At 54.0% G+C, this 23,015-nt stretch overlaps 1 protein-coding gene across 1 annotated transcript; it reads right to left on the minus strand.

Annotated features, from left to right (window-relative positions):
* Nucleotides 1-1,085: 1,085 nt before the first annotated feature.
* Nucleotides 1,086-22,344, minus strand: TMPRSS9 (transmembrane serine protease 9). Its single transcript, XM_087955360.1, has 21 exons — nucleotides 22,296-22,344; nucleotides 19,789-19,945; nucleotides 18,928-19,055; nucleotides 18,399-18,466; nucleotides 18,156-18,313; nucleotides 17,987-18,031; nucleotides 17,554-17,667; nucleotides 7,423-7,594; nucleotides 6,675-6,949; nucleotides 6,076-6,220; nucleotides 5,677-5,993; nucleotides 5,413-5,584; nucleotides 4,823-5,094; nucleotides 4,470-4,606; nucleotides 3,204-3,495; nucleotides 2,831-2,947; nucleotides 2,192-2,363; nucleotides 1,759-2,023; nucleotide 1,635; nucleotides 1,443-1,579; nucleotides 1,086-1,280 (listed from the first exon to the last, which is right to left on the minus strand). Exons 2-21 carry the CDS (start codon nucleotides 19,931-19,933, stop codon nucleotides 1,119-1,121), a joined length of 3,294 nt encoding a protein of 1,097 aa, XP_087811486.1. The 5' UTR covers nucleotides 19,934-19,945; nucleotides 22,296-22,344; the 3' UTR covers nucleotides 1,086-1,118.
* Between the last annotated feature and the right edge of the window lie 671 nt (nucleotides 22,345-23,015).

Here is a 23,015-nt window from a genome sequence, read left to right on the forward strand (position 1 = left end):
CCCTCGCCCTGTGTCTCTCTGTGGAGGTCTTGGCTGCAGCCCCCAGGAGGCGAGGCCGGACAGCCTCGAGGGGCTCATGTTGCTCAGAAGGGGTAGGGTCCTCATTTCCTCTTTCAGAGTTGTGTCTGAATTTGAGGAATGGGGCTGCTGGTCTGCTTTCTGGGAGGCAGCTCCTGATGGGGCTGGAGAGGAACAGAAGACCAGAGTTCTGTTGCAGCCTGTGTTACTGAGGTCCGACCTCAGCCCCTCCCTCCTTGAGGCTGGCAGAAACAAGGACTGCCCCCTGCCCATTCCCTGCTGCTGGGCTCTTTTCGCAGCCAAAGCCCCCTCCCCTGGCCCCTTGGCAGCGAGTGGGCTTCCTGACATGGCAACGCCAACACAGGCTGCTGATCATCTTGGTTTGGGGGCATCCTTGAAGAAGGGCGAGCTGTCCCTCTGCTTTGTGGGAGTGCAGAGAAGCTGGTTTGGGCTAAGTAGGATGTGGTTGCTGAGCCTTGTTCCATTGGCCAGCAGTGGAAGAGACTTTGATCCCTAGAGGGCCAGCATCTCTCCTTGGATAAAATGAGGCAGGCGAGGCTGGGCACAGCTAGAATGGGTAGTGCATGGATTGTCCCTGAGGCTGAGAAAGGACATGGAACATTAGTCCAGGCTTACAGATTATGAGAACTGCTGGAGTGTGTTTTGTTAACCTTTCTTGAGCACATTGTGTGCGTCCTGCCATTTGTGGGTTGGCGAGAGGAAGCGGCAGACGGGCCAATGCAGGGAAGATTGCCCTGGTTAACACATCCTCCCTTCCACATTCCTCTTGTCTGAAGATGCAGCATTTTCTTGGCAGGAGGGAAGCCATCCCGCTCGGAAAGCTTGTGTGAAAACTGCAGGGGCTCCTCCTGACAAGCTGTGGGGGCTGGGGGTGCTAGAAACGATCCCCTCCCAGCAGGCCCAGAGAAACCTCATGGAAATTCACAAGTGGGTTATTTTCATTTAATGTACCTGCAGCTGGAACAGAGCCCTGTCTGGCAGAATTCTTCTTTTCGGGAAGGGGTTCTGGCAGGATCGGGACTATGAGGGGGTCCGTCTCTGTGGGCCTTGCCCCCCCTGCTGGCCCCGTGAGTAGGGGGTTACGCCTTGAGGTTCTGTGCAATCCAGCCCCGGACTGCTGTCACCTTGGCATAGACCCCGGGGAAGGAAGGCCGGGCGCAGCCATAGCCCCAGCTGGTTATGCCTGCCAGGAACCAGCGGCCAGATGGCTCTCTGCAGGCCAAGGGGCCACCTGCATCTCCCTAGGGAGCAAGAGGGGGGAAGCATGAGGGCTCCGCAGCCCTGAGCACAGGATGGGGGGGGAGGGTGGCTTTGAGGGGCTGCCTCTCCCACCCCCTGCAGAGCAGCACCCCAAGGCCCTTTGCCATTCCTGGCGGCCAGAGGGCAATGCTGGTTGGGCTCACCGAGCAGCTGTCGATGCCCCCCTGTGGGAAGCCAGCACACAGCATCCGGCTGCTGATCTGGATGGGGTAGAACCTCCAGCAGTCCTGCTCCCGGATCACCTGGACGGCCGCCTTTTGCAGTCGCGTGCTCGTGAGGCCTGCGGGTAGCAACACGCACACACACACACCCCAGCACCCCGGTCACATTTCCACCCTGAGCTGAAGGACCCCAAGCCAGGACACCCCCTGGGCTCGGTCTGACGGGGGGTTGGTGGGCCCCGGGGCCTTGGATTGAGCTGTGCCCCATGGGGACAGGGCTTCTCGGGAACATCCGTACCCCCTCCTTAGTGGAGCCCCAGCCGGTGATGACACAGGGCCTGCCCTCGCTGAAGACGTGGGTGCGGTCCGGGAGGCAGATGGGCCGGACGGTGCTGGTGTAGCGCAGGGGGGTGGCCAGCTCCAGCAGGGCCACGTCGTAGTCCAGCATGTAGCCGTTGTAGAAGGGGTGCTTGTGGATCTGGGCAATCTTCTCCACTCGTCCGTCGAGGCCGCTCAGGAAGGGCGTCCCCAGGACAGCCACCCACATCCTGGGATTGCTGTAGCTGCAAGAGGCGAGTCTGTCAGCCTTCCTTTTGGAGGGCTCAGCACCCGCCCTCGGGCCTGGCCAGGGCAACCCTGCAGGGTCCTGAGCCCAAGAGGCCTGGAGTAGGAACAGAAGGGGGTGGCTTGGAGGGGTCTGGGCCCTCCTCCGGTCCCCCCCTCCCACTCACGCGTCAAAACAATGGGCAGCCGAGAGCAGCCACCGCTCGGCGATCACCACAGCCCCACACGCGTGCTGCCTTCGCCGTAGCCACAGGCTCGCCTGCCACGGCCACTCGCCCTGCACTGCACCGCTGCCTCCCACGATTTTGCTGAAGGCTGCCGGGGGGCCCAGGCCGCAGTCTGCCGGAAAAGGCCAAAGCAGGGGCTGGAGGGAGGGCAGGCCAACCCAGCAACTCCCCCCCCCCCCCATCTGCTGGAATGGGTGCGGGAGGGGGCCGCCCCACTTGCACGCCCTGTTTCCAGCGCCTGATGGATGCAACTGAAGCGCTCTCCTAGCAGCTTGACCCAGGGCCAGCCTGCCTCCTCCCACTTCCCCCTTCCCCCATGTGCTGCCACAGGGTTCCCCCCTCGGGTGCAGCTGGGCCAAAGCCACCTTTGGAGAGGATGGGTACAATGGGGGGGTCATAGGGGAAGTGGCTGGCAGCCCCTCGTCAGAGACTTCCCAGCACTCTATTGGGAGACCCCCATCCTTCGACATCTCCGTGTCCATCCCTTTTTCCAAAGTCCTCCCTCCCTGCTGGACCAGCCCTGGCGGAATGGAGGTGCGTGGGGCCGGAGGGGGGTCGGAGCAGGAGGGAGGTACGCACTGCAGCCAGTCTCATCCCAGCCGTTGCCGCAGTCGATGATGCCATCGCACTCGGGGTTTGCTTTCCCAATGCAGACCTTGTTGGAGCACTTGAACGTGGAGGGCGTGCACGGCACAGCTGGGGGAGGGGGTTTAAGCAGGTGAGTCCAGCTGAGAGGCCCGGCTCCTTTTCCCCACAGGGGGGCCAGAATTCCCGGGGCAGGCGCTGCAAGGTGGAGTCAGGACCGGCAGCTCTGCCTGAGGGCATTTCCTGGCAGGCTGCCTGTCACCAGCAATTGTGGCAGAGGAGAGGAAAGCCGCTGAGGTCTCCCTGCCCTGCTGGCTTGCACACCCCACCTACTTAACGCACTGAGCCTTTTCTTCCTGCCCTGTACCTGGTGGCTGGGTGGCTTTGGAGGCACCGGCTTCCAGCCCAGATGTGGCCAGGCTGGTAGGGCTTTGCTCCAGGCCAGAGGCGGTCGAGGCAGAGGGGGTCCTGGATCTGAGGGGCTCTGCAGTGCCGAGACAGGATGAAATGATGCCTAGGATCCAACTCTTGAGCTTGGTGATCCGGGCGTAGACCCCTGGCTTCTTGGCTTGCCCACAGCCAGTGCCCCAGCTCACCAGCCCAGCCAAGTAGAAGGTTCCCGGGGTCTCCTCGCAGGCCAGGGGTCCCCCCGAGTCCCCCTGAAAAGAAGGCAGGAGGAAGCATCTCTTGGCAAGTGCAGTGGCTTAATGGTGGATGCCCCTTCTGTTATGGCCAAGGCAATTCCTCCGTATATAGAGGAGGCTGAAAGTGTTCTCAAGTGGGACCTGGACCCGAAAATGCCCTAAATGCTCGGGAGGGGGGGGGCGCAGGAGGCCCTTAACCGTCCCCCTCTCCGGTCACCTGGAGAGCTGGCCGCAAGTTCCCTGCTTGGCAAAAAGTGGCAAATGGGCAGGTGGGAGAGGGAGGCCGAGGCCTCCCCTGGGAAGGAAAGTGGAGCAGGCAGCACAGACCAAAGATGCATGTCAGGAGCAGGACCCCACAGAGGAGGGGGTGTGGAGAAGGGGCTCCCCTCACTGCCCTGGCATCTGGCCCCGGAGAGCCGGTGGGTTGCTCCAGCGGTAGTGGCACAGAGAAGCCGCAACCGCCAGAGTCCGAGAAGGCCCAGAGAGCCTTTGAACTGCAGGGCGAAGGAAGGGGAGGGGTCCAGGGAAACTGGAGCAGCAGCAGCAGCAGCAGCAGCAGGGGTGGAGTGAGCAGTCAGGCCTGGGAGAGAGACTGCGAAGAGTCCGTGCAGAACATCGAACGGCAGGGTCATGGATGCTCTCTGAGCTGGGTGGTTTTCGTGCAGGTGTTTCGTGACCCAAGTAGGGAACATCTTCAGTGCTGGACCCACCTATTTCTGTCTGGCACTGTTGATGAGACCTAGTTATGAAAAGTCTGCAAGAAAACCACCAAGCTCCAAGAGCACTGAGGGCCTCGTGGTTGCGCATCCTTTAGACTGCCGCTACTGAAATTGGAAAACCAACTTGAATGCTGTTGGAAAATAGTGACCCCTTCCCAAAATGCCCTTTCAGCCTTTATGCCCCCCTCCTCCCTGTGGTTTGTGTGTGTGTGTGTGTGTGTGTGTGTGTCCTGAAAGGGCCAGGGTGGGGGAAGAAAGTGCTCCTGGTACCTGGCAGGCATCCATCTTCCCCTCAAGGAGCCCCGCACAGATCATCCGCTCTGAGAGGGAAGCGTTGTACAATCCTTCGCAGGTCTCCTGCTCCAGGATCCCGACTGCGGCTCGGTGCAGGTTTTCAGGCTGAGAAGCTGGAAGCCCAAGAGGAAGAAGAGGAGGAGGAGGAGGAGACCTCACAGGGACCAGCCCAAAGCTCCTGAGCCCCACTTCTAACTACCCCAGGCCCAGAGTGGCACAGATTGCTCTTGACCAACGATGGGGTTCAGGGCACAAGGGGAGGGCACTCTTCTACCCACAGAGCACAACCTGAGGCCCGTTCCCGTCTACTGTGAGGAAGTTCTTCCTACCGTTGCCATCCTGGAGGCTGCCCCAGCCTGAAACCAGGCACTTTCTGCCCACGGGGAACTGGTGGGCAGCCAATGGGAGGCAGATGGGCTGGATGTATCTGCCAAAGCGCAGCGGCCTGGCCAGTTTTAGCACTGCCACATCGAAGTCCAGGAGGGCGGGGTTGTAAGAAGGGTGGAGCACCACCTGTTGGATGCCGACCTTCACAGAAGAGCTGTCCGTGGCTGAGAGTGAAGTGCCGCCTGCGAAGGCAGTGAGGTGTCCCACCTTGGTGCTGCCGATACAGGAACAGGAACGGTGCCCGGTTTGCCCAGAGGCAGAGCACACCCTTTGCACACCCTTTCGTGCACCCTGCCCACCCTGGGTTCAGGCTGGATGGAGCAGAGCCCACCTTGGGGGAGGCAGATATGAGGCAGAATGGCGGGCGACTTCCAGGGGTGCCTCGGCCCCAATGGGGCACCCCTCCCTTGGGTTCCCCGCTGCCCCCTCCTGCTGAACAGGCCCCTCCACAAAAGCAGCTGCTCAAACTTCCCCTCAGGGGAGAAACCCAGAGACGAGCCTTTCCGAAGGGCTCCCACTGACCGACACTTACTGGTTGAAACAATGTGCAGCTGAAAGCAGCCATCGCTCCCCAATGATCACGGCCCCACAGAAATGCCGGAGACCCTCCTTCAGGGTGACTTGCCAAGGGACCTCCCCGTGGGATGCTTCCAGGCCACCCACAATTTTCATAGGTTTGGAGAAACCAGGCCGCCGACCGCACTCTGCACGTGAACGGGACGGCTGTGGTGGATGCAGGAGGGGCTGCCCCACCTCCACTCGCTCCCTGCCAGCTGCACGCCAAGGCCCGCCCTACCTGAAGGCTGGGGGCTCGTGGCTGCCGGCCTACTTGAGGCTGGGGAAGCAGAGCTGGGGATGGAGCTAGGGTGCTGTAGGCCGGCTGCGCTTGTGCCCACGGTTGGAGCTGAAGGATGGCGCCCAGGGCCTGGCATGGTGGAAGCTGTGGGGCTCCTTGATGTGGCCGTGGTCTCGATGATCCAGTCCCGGAGCCGGATCACACGAGTGTAAACACCGGGGCGCCTGGCCTCTGCGCAGCCAATGCCCCAGCTGACTATCCCGGTGAGGAAGAAGCGCCCAGAGGGCTCTTGGCAGACCAGGGGCCCCCGGAGTCCCCTGCGGAAGGAAAGAGCCAAGGTGAGGCGCCTGTTGTGCAGAGAGGTCTGTCCAAAGCCTGCTGAGCTCTGTGGGGGGGGGCCCTACCTGGCAAGAGTCAACTTTGCCCTCCAGGTAGCCAGCACACATCATCCGGTCAGTGAGCACACTGCCGCCATAGAGGTTTCCGCAGAGAGCCTGGTCCAGCAGCTCCACCGTGGCTTTCTGGAGCAGCTCCGGCTTCACTACTGGGGGAGGGGCAGGATGAACGCTAAGTGGACCCTGGCCTTGCTCTCCGGGTAATTCAGCGGGGTTGGGGGCTGAGGTCAGAGTCTGGGGCGCTGCATTGGGCGGAGTGTGTGCCTGCAGCAGGAGGAGGAGCTTTGGTCTGGCTGGATTGTCCTCCCCCCCCCCACTCCTTGCAGTGGACACACCAGGAGCTTTGCAGGGGCATCCAGGGGTTCCTCTGGCCTTGCTCAGGAGTTTGGTGTGGGAGTTTGGTGTGGGAGCAGGAGTCTCCCTTCTGGGCCTGTGGGAACAGCGGTGGCCGCTTGGTGTCCTGAGGTCTCCTCACACATGGAGGCAGAATTGACAGCAACATCCCTTTGAGGCAGGCCAGTCAGCTCCAGCCCTGGCTGGGGGATTCCTTCTGTGCCCCCCCCCCACCCTATTTTCCACCTGACCGCTAGGGACCCCGCTTACGGAAGTCTTCCTTGAGATACCCCCAGCCGGAGATGAGGCACTTCCTGCCCGGGCGGAAGCAGTGGGAGGGGGCTGGCAGGCACACGGGCTGGATGTATTTGCCGAAGGGGAGGGGCTCTGCCAGCTCCAGCAGGGCTGCATCGTAGTCGGCGCTCTCCACGTTGTAGGAGGGGTGCTGGAGGATGCGCAGCACCTTGGCCTGTGCCCGGCTGCCCTCGCTGCCACTCAACCGGATGCTGCCGGCCTGGGCCATCCAGGTGCGGGGGTCCTGGAACCTGCGACGGGACAGCTTCAGTCTCCCCTGGCTCTCCTCCCCCCTGGGAGGGAGGGGGAAATGCAAGCCACCCTGTCCCTTGCATGCCTGCCTGGGGTGAGGCCCATCTTTCACTTGTGACCTCACACTCCGTTGTGGTTCTCCTGACTTTTTTGACCTGACCGGGCATCCCAGTCATCCATCCCTTTTTCTTCCTGCTTGGGGCTTCTTCTACCCCCTCCCCCCACCTCCCTCTTCTCTTCTTCTCCCTTCCTTCCTCCCTCCTCCCCATGCTGTAGCTCCACACACACCCCACATGCTTCCACCTGCTCCCCCCCAGCCTGAACGAGGGATGTGCAGCAGAGTGTCCCTACTGCCTCCTTCCATCCTTGAGCTGCTCCTTCCTGGCCACATCCCCCCCGCCAGCCTCTCCCTCCCCTTGGCGCCAACCCACTGCAGAGGGTGCCAGCCGTGACAGAGGGCTCCCGGGCTTACTCATTGAAGCAGTGTGCAGCAGAGACCAGCCACCTGGCGGTCAGGATGGCTGCCCCACAGAAGTGTTCATTGCTCTCTCTCAGGCTGACCTGCCACGGGAACTCGCCCAGCAGTGCCTCCGATCCCCCCACGATCCGAGTGGCAGATCGCATGGCTGGCCGGGTCCCACAGTCTGCAAGAGAGCATAAGGGACTGCTGGTGAATGGGGGAGTCCAGGAGAGCCCCCCCCCACACACACACACACTTTCAGCCCTGCGCAGCAGAGGCTTTGGCTCCGATTTGGGGGTTCAGAGCCTCTCGCAAGTTAGGAAAGCCCTAAACACATTTGCCCCCTCCCCCCCCCCCCCCGCCAGTTTTATTCCAGGTCTGCAGTTTGAAATTGGTCAGAGGGGAAGATTATTCCTGTCTTTTTCTGACATGGCGAAAGCAATATTTCAGCCATCCGTTTTCCTCCTGCTTGTGGTCACTGCGGCCTGATTGGTCACATTTTGAGTGAGGATTAGCTCTTAAGCAGTGTGCTGCCCAGCCAGTATATGGGAATTGGGATACTTAGTTAGGAATTGGGAGCTGGCCCCTTAAGGGAATGCCTCATGGTAAATGTAGTTAAGGTATCCTGGGAAATGTAGTCCATGTCACGTGGTCACATCTGTAATCCTGATTGGTCACTGAATTGACCCTTGGTGGGTTGGGGGAGGTTTCTTCACTCTTGCTTGGATCTTAGCATTGTGCAGTCTCTCCTTTGGCTCTACTACTATGGGATGAAATAGGGGAAAGATTTCCATCATTTTACACTATTATTTCAACTATGCAAAGAATTGGACATTAGATGCATCTCGACATAACTGTGAGTTACCTTGAGGATACCTAATATAATCCAATAAAAGAAACTTTGTATGGAAGAATTTGTAGAGTTATCTGTCTTTATATTCAACAATTGAATCAAAGGACAGAATAATAAAATAAGTAGATCTGAATTCCTGCAAACCCTCAGTAAAGAGATGGTGGAAATTTGAATCTGGACTCCCAAAAAGTAAAAGCTATTTGAATTCGTGTGATAAAGCAAAGTATATTGAAATCAGGATTCCCAAGTCAAAGCACAATGCTAATCTGAGTCTCCAAGGTAGAGATATAACTAATCAGATTGCCTGAATTCTCTCTCTCTCTCTCTCTCTCTCTCTGTGCAATGGAAGTTTTTACAGGGTGTTTGGATGGTTGGGAGGGGCCAAGAATCCCCCATTTCACAAGAGGCAAACAAGTAAAGTCCTCTCTGTTTATCTGTTATCTCAAAGACTCAATTTGCATAACAAGGAGAGAGTGAATAGCTAAGAAGAGCCAGAAATTGCGCCTCTCAGGGGAAACAGTTCTGTTCAAGTTTGAAAACCTGTTTAAATTTGCTGAATCTTTCTTGTGCCCTCTAACACAGAAACTGCATTTCTCCAGCCCAGAGAATCCTAAAAAAATCCTATACGGCCAGTTTACAACCTGGTATCCAAGCAACAAAGTCATAAAAGAGGTCTCTGGCCAGTTTATTGGGGGTCATAAATCACTAGTGGAGAGCTGTCTCCAGAGCAACAGAGCACATCCCCCCCCCTCCAAGTCTGATCCGAGCAGCCTATTTGAACAAAAGAAGCAGTTTGCCTTTCTAGTTAATGACAGAGCTAGAAGATTTTTCCCTTTACTGAAAATTTAAAATTTAAAGGCCAGTCTAAAGAGAAATTATCTAACCACAGCATTTATGCAATGGATTACAGTATTATTACATTTCTTAAATTACTTTGTACAAAAGTATTCTGTATATTTAATGACTTTTCCTTCCAATCTAATCGGCTACCATTCAACTGCCAGCCTATAGCACCATCTGGTGGTCAAGTAGAAATTTCACAGAGAATTCAAATTTTTTTTTTTACTTTTGCCACTCAACTCAACTCAAGCTCCATCACTGAAGAGGCCAACCTGTATGCAACACCAGTATCTTCCAGACCTAGCAAGTATCACTACCAGGGCAAAACTGTGCACCGCACCAATGACTTACAGACCTAGCAAGTACCACCGACAGGCCATTTTGCGCTCTGCGACCACGTCTTTCAGACTTGTCAACGCACCCCCTAGCAGCCAACCAGTGTGCTTTGTCAGCATCTCCCACACATTGCAACGCACATCTCTAGTGGTCAACCACTGAAATTTTCTGAATTTTCTCAAATTCAGCAACACGCCTGCAACGCCACCTACATGGTCAAGTACTGAATTTAGCAGAAGTTCCTACGTTCTGCTACTTGCTTGCAGCGCACCCTAGTGGAAATAAAGGGCATTGCCTGGAAAACCTCTAAATTTTCCAAAATTCACCTTTTGATAATTTGAAGCATGGCAACTTCTTCCGCCATGACAGATGTCTCTGATGTACCAGAGGACTCAAACCCTCCACCCACCCTCGATGTAGACATGGAGCCTGGCTCCCAAAACCCAGTTTTACATGTCCAAACCTCGGGAGAAGCAGCAATACCTCAGAAAGCCTATGACCTCAGACAGCATAGGAAGCTCACTGAACCTATGGAGGCATGCTATAGGAGGGATTGGGACAGGCAGTATCACTACTATACAGACTTATGGTTGGAGCTCCTGGATATCTGCAAAGCCCCAACAATCCGCACAGTGCAGAACTACCTAGATGACCTTCTCCTGCGGATGGAAAGACAGCGAAAGTAAACTCAAGTACATCCAGTCAAAGCTGGGTGACCCAAAGCTCCAAGTGCACATTCAAGGCTTCAGTGAGATTAACAAGGAACACAAAGAATGCATTAAGAAAGGCAAAAATGCCCTCCAGGCAGTGCTCAACAACGCGCTACGGCTGGAAGTAGTGTCAAGGGAGTGGGGCACATCCGACATAGCTCCTCAATCACATGTGTCTTCCTTCCACTATTCCAAGTGAGAAATCAAATAAGTTCCTGACCAACCTAGCTGACAACTTTGTTGTCCAAAAGGTAGAGGGTGAAACTAGAGGGACAGCCATACTGGACTTAATTCTTACAGAGAAGAAGGAGGGAGTTGAAACTGCAGGAACCTTGGGTGAGAGTGACCATGTCATACTAGAATTCAACATAACACAAACACAAGCAACAGAACATAATGACACCAGAGTCTTGGATTTTAAAAGTGCTGATTTCAATAAACTCAGAGAGAACTTGGGAAAGATTCCATGGATGAGAATCCTAAAACAACTCAAGAATCTTGGGCAACTCTAAAATGTATGATCCTAGAAGCCCAGACCAGCACAATACCACTGAGAAAGAAAAACAAGAAATCCAAGAAGAAACCAGCATGGCTACACAAAGATCTCTCTGGCAAATTGAAAGAAAAAAAGGACAAGTACAAAAAATGGAAAGAAGGACATACAACTAAGGCAGAATATCAGCAGATAGCCAGAATCTGCAAAGACGAAGTCAGGATAGCAAAAGCTCAGAACAAAGACTTGCAACAAAAGTCAAAGATAATAAAAAAAGGTTTCTTCCAACATATAAATAACAAGAAAAAAATCAAGGAAGCAGTCGGTCCACTAAAGAGAGAAGATGGCAAGGAAGTAACAGGCAACAGAGAGAAAGCAGAACTGCTTAACTCATTCTTTGCATCTGTCTTCACACAAAAAAACATAACTGTAAAAAACAGACCAGAAATAAAAGTTAAAATAAGCAAAAAAATAGTAAGAGAACACCTGTCTGATCTTGATGAAAACAAATTACTGGGGCCTGATGGATGACATCCCAGAGTTTTAAAGGAGCTGGCAGAGGTCATCTCAGAACCACTGCACCATATCTTTCAAAAATCCTGGAGCACCGGAGAACTACCAGAGGACTGGAAAAGAGCTGATGTGGTTCCCATCTTCAAAAAAGGGGGGAAAAAACAGACTCAGGAAACTATAGACCAATCAGCCTAACATCAATACCCAGGAAGATACTGGAAAAGATAATAAAAAAACAGATCTGACAACATCTAGAAACAAGTAAAGTAATAACTAGCAGTCAGCACGGGTTTGTTAAAAACAGATCATGCCAAACCAATCTTATTTCATTCTTCAACACAGTGACTAAATTAGTACACCAGCAAAATACTGTGGACATAATATATTTAGATTTCAGCAAGGCATTTGATAAAGTAGACCACAACCTACTTCTTAGTAGGCAAGAAAAAAGTGGAATAGATAGCACCACCACGAGATGGATTCGCAACTGGCTGGCAAACCGTACTCAACGAGTAGTCCTTAATGGGGCTAAGTCTACATGGAGGGAAGTAAGCAGTGAGGTGCCACAAGGTTCCGTCTTAGGCCCAGTACTTTTCAATATCTTCATTAATGACTTAGATGAGGGTATAGAAGGGGAAGTTACCAAATTTGCAGATGATACTAAGCTGGCAGGAATAGCTAACACCCAAGAAGATAGGTTCAAGATCCAGATGGATCTTGACAGACTAGAACTGGGCGATATCTAATAAAATGAAATTCAATATAGAGAAAAGTAAAGTCCTACACTTAGGCAAGAAAAACCAGAAGTACACATATAGACTGGGTGAAACCAGGCTCAATAGCAGTAACTGTGAGAGGGATCTTGGAGTCTTAGAGGACAACCAGCTAAATATGAGCCAGGAGGGTGCAGCAGCAGCCAAAAAAGCTAATGCAATCCTAAATTGTATTAACAGAGGGATACAGTCAAGATCAAGGGAAGTACTAATACCACTCTATAAAGCCTTAGTAAGACCACACCTAGAGTACTGCATCCAGTTTTGGTCACCACATTATAAAAAAAGATGTTGAAACTCTAGAAAAAGTACAGAGAAGAGCAACCAGGATGATGAGGGGACTGGAGGCTAAAACATACAACGAACGGTTGCAGGAACTGGGCCTGGCTAGTCTAGGGAAGAGAAGGACCAGGGGAGACATGATAGCGGTCTTCCAATATTTGAGGGGCTGCCCCAGAGAGGAGGAGGGGGGTCAAGCTATTTTCTAAAGCACCTGTAGGCCAGACAAGGAATAATAATGGATGGAAACTGAACAAGGAGAGATTTAAGCTGGAAACAAGGAGAAACTTCCTGACAGAACAATCAACCAATGGAACAGCTTGCCCTCGGAAGTTGTGGGAGCACCATCAGTTGACTTTCAAGAAGAGATTGGACTGCCATTTGTCAGAAATGGTGTAGGGTCTCCTGCTTATACAGGGGTGGAGTTGGACTAGATGACCTACAAGGTCCCTTCCAATTCTGATTATCTGTATCTAAGAAAGCCACCTCCCTCCATCCCAAACTGGCTAGATCTCAAGCAGGTTCCAGCATCTTGTGGCAAATCTCTGTTGCTGGCTCTCACTATCTCCCTTCACAGTGTCGCATTTAAGGCCTCCAAAGCAGCAAGTTACGCTGACCGAGCTTCAGAAGCTGATATAGAAGTGGCGGTAGCAGAAGCAGATTTGCGTATCACGACGGAGGTGACACGGCAGAAAGCAGAAATGGCCAACCAACAGGCAGAAATGGCCAAAGCTCAGGCCAACCAACAGGCAGAAATGGCCAAAACTCAGGGCCAAGTGGAGTTGCTTGAACGACAAAGAGAGACAGCAGCAAAAACAGCGCGGGCTGCAGCATTGCGGAAGGTGGCCGACAACGCCTCCTTCAACTTCGACCTTGAAGAGTTAGGAGAAGATAGCCCAGACACACAGGTCAAGGCCTACATGGATGAGTAGCACTCACTATGAAACAAGCAGGTGGAACTGGCACGGTTAGTTGGCAGTCTCCCAGAACCAAGGGAGAGAAGGAGAAACTACAGACTTTACACGCCAGTCAGAAAACTGACGTCGTAAGACCTAAGACTCGAGACTCCCTTTCCAAAGGCAGCAGACCTACCCCAATGTCCCAAGACCTGCTGGCCAAGCAACTTTCCCTTCCCCAAAATATCAAACCTAACCCTACACCTCCAGTCCTAGAGAGCGAGCAAATTAACCCACCAGTTGCTATGCAGATTTCTCAACAGAGAGACATATTTCAAGCGACAACTGCCACATTCAATCCACAGGCAGTGGCATTCTTGCCACAACCTCAGCACTACTCGAGTTCACGGGTAGATAACCACGGCTGGCCTACACAGCAACGTGAAGCTCCACCATCATCTATGGAATGGCAGAACAACCTTCTCAGTAAGTACTGGGAGGAAGACTACGACCCATCGTCGGGATACAACCCAGACCTACTCTACGAGAATCCAAGGGGAGAACCCTCTGTTTCAATGCCCCTCACACACAGCCCTTACTCCATCTCAGCAGACGTTCCAGCATACTGGAGAGAGTTGGCACTAAGGAGAGGAAAGCTGGATTTGGCCGCCAACGGCGTATACAAATTCTCTGACGAGCCAGGCAGAGGATATCTGCTATGGAAGAGAATTTTCCTGCGCAACATTCAGGCAGCACGCCTGAAGCCCGATGAAGTACTCGTCCACTTGATAGCATGGCTGGGGCCACGGTCTGCCAGAGTAGCGAAGGAACTTTATGCATCCCACTTAGACGACCTAGACACTGCCCTTCGGTTGACGTGGAAAAGACTTGATGAAGAGTATGGCTCTCCCACAGAGGTGGAATCATCGCTCTTGGATCACCTCAACAGCTTCCCTAAAATTCCTATTGATAAGCCTCATTAGCTCAGGGACCTCTCTAATATACTTATACAGCTGAAAGCGGCACAACGGGATCCCGAGGTACCGGGACTCGCTTGTCTTGACCACTTCAAAATGCAAAGCACAATCATTAGAAAACCGCAGGTGCTAATTGAACAGTGGATCCAGTTTTCTGAGGCCTTCATGGCCAAGGGTCGCCACAAAGGTACTCCCTTTACCCTTCTCAAAGAATTGGTGGCCCACAGGCAACATCGTGCAACGACCCCCGGACCTGCAGACTCAGAGATGTTAGTCCTCCAACTAAAAAAGATCCATCAGCAACTATGTGCCGTCCACAGGCCCTACGCACACTGCAATGGCACAACCCTTGGCTGTCCATAAGACCCAGGTCGACTCCTCAACCATAAAGAGTTTGGCCGCTAACTCGTCGGCCCCAACCCAATCGAAGCCTCCGACAACAAAGAGCGTCCAGTTTTGTCCAATACACAACGCTCCACACCCGCTGAACAGGTGTCACTCATTTGCACAGAAACCTCTGCGCCTAAGGAAGTCCTTGTTAAGGGAATACAGATTCTGCTTCAAGTGTTGCGAGTCCAAACACTCGACCAAATACTACACAGCCAGTGCAATGTCACATATGCAAAAGTGACATGCACCCAGCCGCTCTGCATCCAGACTCCGATACACCACAGCGGACAATTCCTAACCCTCCTTTGAACAAGGTTCCTCAGCAGGCTGCCAAAATGCAACCAAAACAGTGCCAACTGCACGGCAGTGTGCGCCGACTCACTACACCCTTGTTCGTGTCATCCGATCTGTCTAGCCAACATGTACCCTGACGGATGCCCGGAAGAAGCCGTGAAGATGTACATGATAGTGCATACTCAAAGCACCTGCTCCCTGGCCAGATCCGCATTCTTCGACCTCTTCGATGTCCAACAGGACAAAGTTTACTTCATGATATCAATGTGCACCGTACCACAAAGTACAGCGGGGAGAAGAGCTACTGGACTCTGTATAGAGTCATTAGATGGAAGTTCCCGGTTCTCACTGCCGCCTGTGTTAGAATGGGATGGGATACCAAATGACCACAGCCAGATCGCAACACCCGAGGTAGCAAGCAGCATTCCTCACCTGAAGCACCTGGCTCATCACTTTCCTGCTCTAGATCCAGAAGCAGAAATTCTACTATTGCTGGGAGTTGATGCCCCTTATGCCTTCAAAGGACAGAATAAGCAGTTATGGGATTAAAAATTTACCACCACTGGTTCTGTGGGCCTGGCTAAGTGGTCATGTGACTTGGTGGGCAGCACCTTGCTGTGAGTGACATCGAGATGGTCACGCCCAGTCATATGATCGATGCTGCAAGTCAGGGCTATTGCCTATGTATGTACCTTTTCTCCCCACCCCCTGCCCTTGGGCTGACAAAATGAGGAGGAGGAGGAGAAGGCCTTGCTGAACTTTTCTGCCTCCTGCTTCGTGGGCACACAAGTAGGACCAACAGCCAACCACTAGCTGTTTCTTACCTTCCCTGGGGTGGTGCCCAACGTGCAATTCCCCCCCCCCCATACTACCCCCTCTTACAATACTAGACAACACAGTATCAACAGTAGAGACCTTCAATTTTCTAGGTTCTGTCATATTCCAAGACCTAAAATGGACACTGTTAGGGATAACATTGTTTACCCTAACTGGTTTGGGTAAAAATAATAAATAAGGTATCATGCTTTGTTAGTTAAAGTGTGTATAACTTTAACTGCAAGAATGTAATTAAGGGTGTGGTTGTAAAAGCACTATATAAGAAGCGAGGCAATTGCAGCTCGCTCTCTCTGGCTTACTGATCCCTAATTACTGGATGGATTGATGACTGCGTTCTTGCTGGAACGGGGAGAGAAGAAGGAGTGTTGATATTTCTCAACGGAGAGAAGATAAAGATTGGACTGATTTATTGTAAGTGAACTGACATTGGCTATTCAACACGGACTTTGCAAATAGAGTATCCCTGACAAGATTTGACTGAAATTGATATATAACTAATGGACCGTTTATTTTGACTATGCTATAATTCTTAAATGGAATAAACTATATTTTTGATAGCACAAGTGTATCTGTATTTTTACTGCGTGTTAACTAGAAAACTTATCTCACACATTTACCTGTCTTCCTATCTGACTTCGCTGCACATTCTGTTTAGTTTGTTTTCCTTAACACCCGTTGGGGAATCCAGGCTTAACAGACACCTAACATCAAAAACATCATCAAAAAAGCACAACAAAGAATGTTCTTTCTGTGCCAACTCAGGGAGCTCAAACTGCCCAAGGAGCTGCTGATCCAGTTCTACAGAGGAATTATTGAGTCTATCATCTGCACCTCTATAACTGTCTGGTTTGGTTCTGCAACACAACAAGACAGACACAGACTTCAGAGGATAATTAGGACTGCAGAAAAAACAATGGCTACCAACCTGCCTTCCATGGAGGACCTGTATCCTGCACCCTGAGTCAAAAAGAGGGCTGTGAAAATATTTACAGACCCCTCACATCCCGGACAGAAACTGTTTCAACTCCTTCCCTCAAAACGACGCTATAGAGCACTGCACAGCAGAAGAACTAGACACAAGGAGAGTTTTTCCCCAAAAGCCATCATTCTGCTAAACAATTCCCTCAAAACTGCTCAACTATTTGCAAAGTCTGCATTACTATCACTATTAATCTTCCCATCACTCCTTATCACCCATCCCCTCCCACTTGTGACTGTATGGCTGTAACTTTGTGGCTTGTGTGCTTATAATTTATATTGACCGTTTCCTAGTATGATTTGATTGCTTATTGTGCCCTATGACTATCATTAAGTGTTGGACCTGATGATTCTTGACGAACGTCTCTTTTCTTTTACGTACACTGAGAGCATTTGCACCAAGACAAATTCCTTGTGTGTCCAGCCACACCTGGTCAATACAGAGATTCTATTTGTGCATATGCACAGAAAACAGCAAGACTGACCTTAGCTCGGCTGAGGCGCGGCAATCGGCTCTGCCACGCAAATCAGCTGAGCTAAAGGAACAACACAAGATGGGAGTGGTAGGAGTGGGGGCGGGCGGGCGGGCGGGGCCACTTAAAATTTTCCCTAGAGGTTCTCCTGAACCGCTCCAAATCCCCTGAATACCGTCCCTCTCTTTAGGCTCGTGCACAAGGAGCCCCCCCCTCCCCACTAACAGCCCCCTTCTGGTTTCCTAAGGCTGGGTGCCTCTCTTCATGCCCCCCCAACCCCCCCCCCGGAAAAGTAGCCTCTCTGGAGATGCTGCCCTGCCTCCCACGGAGGTCAATCATCTTTGCACTCTGGGTCCTGCGCTCTGTGGGGTTCAGCCCTCCCTGGAGGGAGGCACCCCCAGTCTGTGCCCGTCCTCCTCTGAGGGAGATCCGGGGCAGCCTGGAGAATCCCCAGCTTTGCAGAGGTAGTGAGGCCAGCAGCCCCAGCGGTGAGAGACTCACCACATCCGGCCTCATCAGAGCCATCTCGGCAGTCTTTCCAGCCGTTGCACTGCACGCTTCCTGGGGCTACACACTGGCCATTGTGGCAGGCAAAGGCCTCCCCCGGACACCTTCCTGTGAACACAACAGGGGCAGAATTGGCTCCCCTCGGCACAGACGCTGGGGGTGGGGGAAATGCAGTGGGGGAGTCACTGGACATCATTGGGGGGTCCAGCCAGGGTGCTCAGCCCCTCCTTTAATTGAGGTGGGAAATCTCTGCCCTCAACAGCCTGGGCTTTTGGGAGAGCCGTTTGGCTGCCCTTTTCCACCCCCTTGCTTCTGCCCTCAAAGGACTAGGCCGAAGGCCAAACGGGCCCCAGTCCCCAATGCTGCCCGTGGGGCTGGGGGCCCCAAAACCAGGATCCCAGACTGGTTCCACAGTCGACCAGCCTACCTGACTTGAGCTCTGGGCTCGAGAAGGTGGGGTCCTGTGGACCTGCTGGAAAGTGGGGGGAATCAGAGTGTGGGCACAGGTCAGCAGCACGGAAGGGACTGAGCTAATTAGGAGCACACACCACCCCAGTCAGCCCTGGGCCAAAGGGCCAGAAAGAATGCAGGGATACCCAGGAGGGAGGCAGCCGAGATGGTACCGTAGGTGGGCACCCTGATGCCCACAGCTGCTGCCAGTCCCCGCCTCAGGATATCCTCTTCCATGCCAGGGCTGGGCGGCGGTGGAGAGAAGCCGAGGTGGAAGTGGACAATGAGGCTGGCATTGCCCTCCCTGCCAAGCAGAAGCAAGAAGTCCTTACCTTCTCTTTCTGGCAGGAGAGCCTCCCCCCCAGGCCAGCCTTCCTGCCCCTGCCCACCTGTATTGCACGACGGTACACCTGGAGCAGCTGCCGTCCAGGGGCGAGTTCTGAAAGCTGCTTTTGAACTGAACGGCCAGACAGGAGAACAAGAGAGCAGGTTGGCTTTGCTGCTGTGCCCATCAGAGCCACAATCAAGCAGGGAGTCCCAGTTTCAGAGCAGCCTCTTTGCCCCAAGAAAAGATCCAGACCATTTGCCCCCTCAAGCAATTAGCCAAATGGGTGCCTAGCCTGGGGCTTAGAGGAGCCATTGCAAACCCCAAGCTAGCTGGCAGGATGCATCCCCTCAGCCCTCCCCTCCCTTCTCCAGCCCCTTCCCTTCGGCTTTCCACCAGGGTTGGACAGCCGGGAACCAGGGGCCTCACCTGGGAACAGTTCTGCCAGCCTTGGACGGTCTGACCAGTCTTGTGCACAGCCACCCTTCCCGGAGCGGGTGGGAGCTGCACTCCCGGGGAACGCTGAATGGACGGCCCTTCCCAGTGGCTCACCCACAGCTCACCCTCTTGGGGAGGGGGCATGGGGTCCTTACCAGCTGCTCCAGAACAGGGGTCAGCAGGCGGGAATAGCCAGAACTGGGCTGCTGCAAACTGCTCCGGTAGGGGATCCCTCGCAGCTCCGCCCTGTGCTCGAAGTGGGTTTCTCGCTTCCCCAGGAGATCTGCCGCAGGAGAGAGCCATCGATGCCAAGAGCCCCTCTGAGCCCTGCCTGGTACCTGGCCCACCCAACCCCTGACAGCTGACCCAGCTGCTTAGCTGCCAGGGCCCTGCCACCCTTTGGGGCTGCCTGCGATCTTAGCCAGGGGAGAGCCAGTGCTGAAAGGATGGGCAGGCCAGCTGCCAGGCTCCTCGTGGCACGGATGCCACAGAAGGGTCCTGGCACAAGGTGAGCAACGAATTTAGACTCTCCTCGTCTAGCCAAGAGGTTCCCTAGCCCTGCCCTTTGCTTTGCCATCCTCCGAAGACACACATCCCCCCCGCCCCGTCACCTTTGCAAGTGTCCTCCACCCCCCACCGCCCCGCTCCCGTTTCCCCCAAGGCAAGTGATGCGGTTGCTCCCTGCCTCCTTTCCCAGAGGGTGCCAGGCCCACCAGATCCCTCTCCTTAAGCATGTTCAGCTGGCAGGTCCCAGGAAGTGCACCTTCTCCATTTCACTAGCTCTGCCCCGCAAGTGCTGCTGGTCTAGGGGGGAAAGGCTCAGTCCAGGTACGGCAAGGGATGCTTGGCGCTGCTCGGTTGGGCGGGGGAGGACAAGAAAGGGGGGAGGTTCCTGGTCCCACCACCCAAGGGCTCTTTCTCTTTCAGTCCAATGGTGCACCATACCTTTTGTGGGGGGCTTTAAGCTCCATTGGGGACCCCAGGGTGACCCCCAAGCCCATTTCAAAGCCACTCACACACAAGGATGCCCACACATAGGGCTGCTGCGGTGCTGGTGAGGACGGTGGCCAAGGCAGTCCGGCTGCAGGTTCCACCGCCAGCCACGGGCCGTGCTGTCTGTCGCTCCAGGGCCGGCCTTGAGGTGATGCCTGGTGGTCCCATGGCTGGATGGACCTGGATATGGAGAGAAAGAGCAGGACACGTCCCTGCTCTCTGCTTCCTGGGTCTGGAGCCCTGAGGACCAGCACGGCCCCCCACAAAGGGCTGTTGAGGCACAGGAGGCCCACCTCTCACGTGGCAGAACTACAGATGCTTCGCCTGCCAGCAAGAACCTCCCTGGCACAACTAGGAAGCCTCAAGAGAGAGGCAGGCAGGCAGACCAAGAGACACACCTCGTGGCCCAAATTACCTGAGGGGATTACATGGCGTCCACCTGAGACAGCTCCGAAGGCCTCCGTTGGCCTCTGCAACCCTTTGAATGGAGAAGCAGGTCCCAGAGCCGGTTTGCCGCGCAAATGGCTGGTTATTCATTTATTGTTTATTTTTTCAGTCCCCAGCTTTGCAAAGCCCCATTGAGGAGGTTTATAAGCCCAGTGACGACGAGAGCCAGTCTGGTGTAGCGTTAAGGCTAGAAACCAGGAGACTGTGAGTTCTAGTCCTGCCTTAAGACCTGGGCCAGCCATTCTCTTTCAGCCCTAGGAAGGAGACAATGGCAAAAACCTTGCCAGGAAAACTGCGGGGACTAGTGCGGGAAGTTGCCAGGAGTTCAAAAGGTGCACGCATACACACTCACGGAACAAAAACCCAATAACTACCTAGAAATAAGATTGGCCACCCTGCTCTTTGTCCCCAGAGGGGCCCCAGGGTGGGGCCTTCCCCACCATAGAGGGCTGGCCTCCGGGGCTTCCCTCTGCCGTGCTCAGCCAAGCCTTTGTCAGGGGGAGCTGGCAGCTGAGGAAGGGCAGGGGCTGATTACGGATGCCAATCTGCCAGGTAAGAATTGCTGTGGTGCACCTGGGCCGGGAAGGAAGCTCCCCTCACCCCCCACCCTGGGGCTGGTTCACTTCCTGACTCTGCTGGCAGCTGTTCTCCCGCCAGGGGAGCCGAGGTGCCTCTCCACGGGGGGAGTCCTGCAGCGCACTAGCCAAGGCTTGGCAGAGGCACCTTCTCTTCCTGCCACATAAACAACCTTTGAGGGCTGCTAAGGCGGGGGGGAGAGGAGAGGCCACGAGAAATTCGATGCAGCAGGTGGCTCCTCCCTGCCCCCCACTGGAGGGGGTTGTCTGTGAGGCAGTGGGAAAGGGCCGCCTGCCTTTGTGTGCCTCCGAAGGAGAGGGGGTTGCTGCCTGGCAGGGGCATCCCTGCCCATTGGTGAAAGGGAGGCAGTCCAGACAGCAGACAATGCCACGTTTGATGGGGGCCTCTCCGTCCCCCTGGCCAGCTTGCATGTCAATGAGCCGCCCGGGGACAGTGCGGAGCAGGTGAGGCAATTTGGAGCCAAAATCCTCAGAGCCGCAACCTGGCCTCCTCCTCCTCTCCTGCCCAGAGGCAGATCCTGGGCAGGCTCACATCCCAAAAGAGGGTGAGCGTGGGGACGGACCAAATTAGGTTCATTTGCCTCCAACCTTGGTTATCGCAACCACTTTGTGTTCTCTTCCATGTCTCCATTCCCCACCCCTCTTAGTGTTTTCCCACAGGTGCAGGATCCGTTCCCGCTCCCAGTCAATTGAGTGCTGACCCATCATTCGGGCTTGGTGCTAGAGCAGAGAGAGCCGGACTGGCCCAGAGTGTCTTAGCTGCTCTGATGCCAAGGTGGGACTAGAACTCACTGCCTCCTGGTTTAGCCCAGGGCCTTAACCATTAGACCAGACTGGATCTCTTTGGTCATTTTTGTCTCCTTAAACCTCGGGCTGGAAGAGATCACGGGCTTTCAAGAGGAGGAAGGGGAACATGTTCAGCTGGGAAGTGCAGGAGAGGGGGGGCCAGGCCAGGGCTGCTCCTCCCCCTGTGGCAGGCTCAGAAAGACGGGGGGGATTTCCGATCAGCTCCCATTACTAAATGGGGGAGGGGCAGAGAAGGACCCCAGGCACAGCCCACCTCCCTCCCACCCGCCCTTTTGGGAAGTGGGATGATCCTACTCCAAGTTAGTTCCATGCTTTCGACCAGGAACTCTCCCCCCCCCACTCCCAATCTAGCTGGGGATGGGTTAGACATTCAGTTCATGGCCCAAGCTGCCTTGGGGACCCGCAGCTGAGGGCCCCTCCGGGCTCTGTGGTCCCTTCTCTGGGCATTGCCAGACCTGCCGCTCATGGCTGCCAGCCGGCATCCCTTCTCTGAACACACGTGTCTCCCCCCCCACCCCCGCTTATCACTTTGCATGGTCTGGACCCCCCAGCATTCTCTTGGCTAGTTTCCCCTCGGTTGCCCAGACTATGCACCGAGGGGCCCAACCCTCCCTTGGTTGCCCCAGGCCCTGCCTTAGCTCTGGGCAGGGCTGCCCCCCTCGCACCCAGGCTGGACTCACCTCCTGAGCAGCCACTCCTATGCGAGACAACTCTGGTGCCCGACTGCTCTCACCCTCCATCCCCTCTCTGGCTCTCAGGTTGGTGGGGTGGGGTGGGTGGGTGGGAGGAAATCCCTTAAAGGAACATGAGCCGCCTGGAACTACCAGGACAAGGTGGAGCTAAGTCAGATCCGTGACCGGGGTTCTAAAAGGGGGGGCAAGCTTGGTCTGCCCTCTTTCTTGCTTGTCCATAGAGATGGCACCCACTCCCCCTCACGAAGGAACAGGTTATCTAATTATAGGATAAGGTATTGTTATTGATAAATGGATGAGTTAGATAGAGGAAGAAAATGAATTTGAAATATATTATTGAAAGTCAATAATTATAAAGCTAAGGATAATAGAATGAGTGATATATACAATATAAAATGCTGATTAGAATGACACACTGTGGAACAGAAAGGTTTTACATGTTTGTTTTTTTGTTGTTATAAAAATAAAAAACTTATAAAAAAAGAGATGGCCATGGTTGTTGCTTTTTTGAAAAGGCAGCTGGATGTTCTTGATTTTTTTTTTTTTTTTTGCTTCTCATCAGTTGAAGAAGCTTCTTGGATGAGAAGAGAAACATTTTCAAAGAAAAAAAAATCAACAACATCCAGGTGTCTTTCTTGTTTCTTTATACACTTGTCCCATTTACGTGGTCTCTGCACTGTACAGCCCGCACTAGAGCATTCTAAAAAA

The sequence above is a fragment of the Notechis scutatus genome, chromosome 1 (genome assembly GCF_049901735.1).
Source record: "Notechis scutatus isolate UNSWTSFEM ecotype Mainland chromosome 1, rNotScu1.2, whole genome shotgun sequence".
Classification (NCBI taxonomy): domain Eukaryota; kingdom Metazoa; phylum Chordata; class Lepidosauria; order Squamata; family Elapidae; genus Notechis; species Notechis scutatus.

What these genes read in the sequence shown, in the direction of transcription:
- TMPRSS9 (XM_087955360.1), bottom strand. Translation starts at nt 19,933, where the DNA reads ATGGGACCACCAGGCATCACCTCAAGGCCGGCCCTGGAGCGACAGACA. An exon ending in GTATCTCAAGGAAGACTTCC is followed by an intron (nt 6,221 to 6,674) that starts GTAAGCGGGGTC and finishes CCCCTCCCCCAG; the next exon opens with TAGTGAAGCCGGAGCTGCTC. An exon ending in GCTGCACATTGTTTCAACCA is followed by an intron (nt 5,095 to 5,412) that starts GTAAGTGTCGGT and finishes CTGTATCGGCAG; the next exon opens with CACCAAGGTGGGACACCTCA.